The sequence below is a fragment of the Coenobita brevimanus genome, chromosome 72, assembly GCF_032717465.1.
Source record: "Coenobita brevimanus isolate Jiangsu-jjx chromosome 72, ASM3271746v2, whole genome shotgun sequence".
Taxonomy (NCBI): Eukaryota; Metazoa; Arthropoda; class Malacostraca; order Decapoda; family Coenobitidae; genus Coenobita; species Coenobita brevimanus.
The window spans coordinates 1,130,001-1,134,172 of record NC_137025.1 but is presented as its reverse complement, the minus strand read 5'-3'; the positions used below and the strand labels follow the sequence as shown (position 1 = coordinate 1,134,172).

General features: G+C 38.8%; 1 protein-coding gene across 1 annotated transcript in view; it reads right to left on the bottom strand.

Annotated features, from left to right (window-relative positions):
* Positions 1-2,173: 2,173 nt before the first annotated feature.
* The window catches only part of LOC145407215 (zwei Ig domain protein zig-8-like), a 9,307-nt gene continuing 7,308 nt past the window's right edge, over positions 2,174-4,172 (bottom strand). Inside the window, exons 8-9 of the mRNA XM_080278251.1 lie at positions 3,640-3,857; positions 2,174-2,257 (exon numbers count right to left, since the gene is read on the bottom strand). Coding sequence (XP_080134377.1) covers positions 2,174-2,257; positions 3,640-3,857 — 302 coding nt within the window. The remainder of the gene's footprint in view (positions 2,258-3,639; positions 3,858-4,172) is intronic.

Here is a 4,172-nt window from a genome sequence, read left to right as displayed (position 1 = left end):
ATCATCTTTCTCACTCCTATCCCTACGATTTAATTCAACTTTATAAAGCTCTCTAATAGCCAGAGGGTTAACTAAAGACTCTATGTACCCCTCAAGCTCTATAATCTATCCTAAGTTAAAGAAAATCATCCGGAAAATGCAAAAATTGGAGCGATTAAATTTTGGAAAGACATGGTAAAAAAAAAAAATCACCATTATTTTTTCTTTACTTGAGCATTTTCTTTTTTTCTTTTTCTTTTCTTTCATCTTTTTTCTTAGTCCTTGTTACCACCAGAAATTTCATTCAGATTAAGAAGGTCTCGGGCTGAAGGGGTTGAAAATAGAATATAATTTATAATATTTTTTTTAGTGTGATATGAAGAGGGAAAGTTAATAAAAAGGGGAGAGAACTAACAGGAAGACGAGAAGTTAATAAAAAAAGACACGAAAACTATTACAAGACTGAAACTGAGCTAATTGAACCGTCCCGAAGTCTCTGAAACAGTGAAGCATGATTTAGTTTCCAATCCACTGCAGCAACACAGAAAAAAATAAGAAAGAAAGAAAAAGAAAGAAAAGAAAGACAGAAAGAAATAGACGAAATCGATAAAAATGACCCGAAAAACAAATGAAAGACAGAGACAGGGCGGCTCGAACCGTCCCGAACTCTGCGAAACAGCGAAGCATAAGGCAATTTCCGACTCGCTGCAGCCAATACGCCACGCACTACGGCCGCGTTCAGTAGAGCTAATTGAACGGAGCCTCTCTTGGTATTGTGCTTGGGGCCAGGTCACTTACACCACTACACCACCAGCATCTCTCTCTCTCTCTCTCTCTCTCTCTCTCTCTCTCTGCTGATTTGTCGGGGTGGATTGCAAGACCTGAAATTTGGGGGATCAGAAGGGCTGTAAGCTCTATAAAAAGCGAAAGGAGACAAATTTTACGGAAGAAAATACGTAAAAAAAAAATAATGGGATAATAAATGACTTTTTTTTTAGTTATACATTTATTTCACACGTACTAAATAAATATTGTGCATAAACTTACATCCTTCTGCTTTTTTTTTTTTTTTACATTCTTTCCATTATTTATATAGAGGCAGCAGGTGACGTCACGATGCCCCGACCATCCACGTGACGTCATAAGTAGCGAGTGATGCTACTGGTCCAGCGGCTTGCCTTTCCGCGACGTCATCAGTAGCGAGTGATCCTATTGGTCCAGCGGCTCGCCTCTCCATTACGTCATAAGTAGCGAGTGATGCTATTGGTCCAGCGGCTCCCCTTTCCGCGACGTCATCAGTAGCGAGTGATCCTATTGGTCCAGCGGCTCCCCTTTCCGTGACGTCATAAGTAGCGAGTGATGCTATTGGTCCAGCGGCTCCCCTTTCCGCGACGTCATAAGTAGCGAGTGATCCTATTGGTCCAGCGGCTCCCCTTTCCGCGACGTCATCAGCAGCGAGTGATGCTATTGGTCCAGCGGCTTGCCTCTCCATTACGTCATAAGTAGCGAGTGATCCTATTGGTCCAGCGGCTTCCCTCTCCATTTCTCATTGCAGTCTCTCGCAACATTTAGCAACATCACCCTGCAACATTTCCCTTTGCACAATTTCACAAAGTCTTTCAAAATTTTACACACGTATCTCCTCAGTTGAAGAAGCTCCCTAACACCATTTCCGATGCGATTTATTTTAGTTGTTACCTCACAATTACACGCCGTCTTTCACAACTTAACACAGCCTTTCACAAATTTTCACCCTTACTCTCGTCAGTTAAAGAAGTTCCCTAACACCATTTCCTAAGTGATTTATTTGGCTTATTACATCTCTTGATCCTTTACACAGCACTGCCCTTTGCACAATTACAAACAGCCACAGTTTTACACAACGTCTTTCACAGCTTTTCACACGTATTCTCGTCGGAAGCTCCCAAACACCATTTCCTAAGCGATTTATTTTGTTTATTACTGCACAATTTCACGTATCACAATTTTACACAACGCCTTTCGCAATTCTTCACGCGCATTCTCGTCAGTCAAGGAAGCTCCCTAACACCATTTCCCAAGCGATTTAGTTTGCTTAGGATATCTGTACAATACCCATCCTTCGAAGCTCGCCATACTCTGCTTAAATAGCGCACAAGAGGCTATTACCCAGCCCTGTCCACAAAATAAATCGCTATAGAAGAGGTGTTAGGGGTCAGGGGTCAAGAGGAAGGCGGTCTGGGGTCACAGCCGGGAGCGGAGACGATGGGAAGGCGTCATTGTGCGTCTTGGGGATTTTCTTGAAGACGGTGACGAAAAAACAAGAAAAAAATCAGAGGAATACGGAAAAAAATCAGGAAAAAAAATAAGAATAATAAGAAAAAATCAGGACAAAATATCGGAATAAGAAAAATCAGGAGAATAAGAAAATCAGGAAAAATCAGAGGAGTAAGAAAAATAAGGAAAAAATCGGATGAATAAAAAAATCAGGAGAAATTATAGAAAAAATCAGGAAAAAATCAGAAGAATAAAAAATCAGGAAAAATCAGAGGAATAAAAAATCAGGAAAAAATCAGAGGAATAAGAAAATCAGGAAAAATCAGAGGAATAAGAAAATCAGGAAAAATCAGAGTAAGAAAAATAAGGAAAAAATCGGATGAATAAAAAAATCAGGAAAAAATAGAGGAATAAAAAATAAGGGAAAAAATCTGAATAATAAGGAAAATCAAGAAAAAGTCAGAGGGATAAAAAAAAATCAGGAAAATCAGAATACTAAGGAAAAATCAGAAAAAAAATCAGAATAAGAAAAAATCAGAGGGATAAGGAAAAAATCAGGAAAATCAGAATACTAAGAAAAAATCAGAAAAAATCAGAATAAGAAAAAATCAGAGGGATAAAAAAAAAATCAGGAAAATCAGAATACTAAGGAAAAATCAGAATAAGAAAAAATCAGAGGAATAAGGAAAAATCAGGAAAAAATCAGAATACTAAGAAAAAATCAGAGTAAAAATTCAATATATGAAAATTTCAGCAGGAAAAAAAAACCAGCAAAAACTGGAGGGGAAAAAAATCAGGAAAAATCAGGAATAAAAAAATCAGGAAAAAAATAGTAATAAAGAAAATCAGGAACAAATAAGAGGAATAAGGAAAGTTAGAAAAAATCAGAGGAATAAAAAATCAGGAATATATCAAAGGAATAAGGAAAATCAGGAATATATCAAAGTAATAAGGAAAATCAGGAATATATCAAAGGAATAAGGAAAATCAGGAATATATCAAAGGAATAAGGAAAATCAGGGAAAGAAATCAGAATACTAGGAAAATGTCAGAACAGAAAATACGAATAAGAAAAATATCAGAGGAAGAAACAGGAATAATCAGAGGAAGGAGTGAGAGAGAGAGAGAGAGAGAGAGAGATATCTTAAGAAGGGAGGGAAGTAAGGAAATGAAATCGAGAAGACTTAGATTTCAATTCACAAAAAATAAACTCAAAATACAATATAAACACAGAATAAATAAATACAGCATAAAGTCAAAAATAAAATCACTTCAGAAAAACGAAAGGAAATTTGTAATAGCCCAAGAGAAGAGGGAAAACTGGAAAAAGATTTATATGGGCTTCAGTTACGAGTAAAGGGTAAAAAAAGATGGTGGGTTACTTAGATGTGTCGCCGAGTGTACATGACCTCGGGGGTACGATCGGTTGAGAAGAGCCAGGGTGGATCTACACGCTGAGGAGAAGGGGACCGAGAGCGCGAGGGAGGTGTGGAGGTCTTGAAGGAGCGGCGATAAGGAGGAGAGAAGGAGGAGGAGGAGGAGGAGGGATGGAGGAAAGGTAGAGGCACCTGAGTTAGTGGTGTCTCCAATCCCGCCTTGTTGTATGGCCGCCTCGTGCTCACCTGAAAAAGATATATAAGAAAAAAGATAAGAATGAAAAAGATAGAAAAAGAGATATATATAAAAAAATATATATAATATGACAAGAAAAAGGTAAGAGACAAAGATCTATCTATCTGTCTATCTATTGCCAGACTCCTCAATCCCGTACGGGGTGGCCACAAACAAATCGCCTCCACGTCGCCCTGCCCCCAGCCATTTCACTGCCCTGCTCCCAACTTACACCCCCCCCTCTCTCACATACCTCTCCACCCCATCCCTCCATTGCCTCCCTCTCCCTTTTCCCTCCCCCCCTCCACCTCACTCACATACACTCT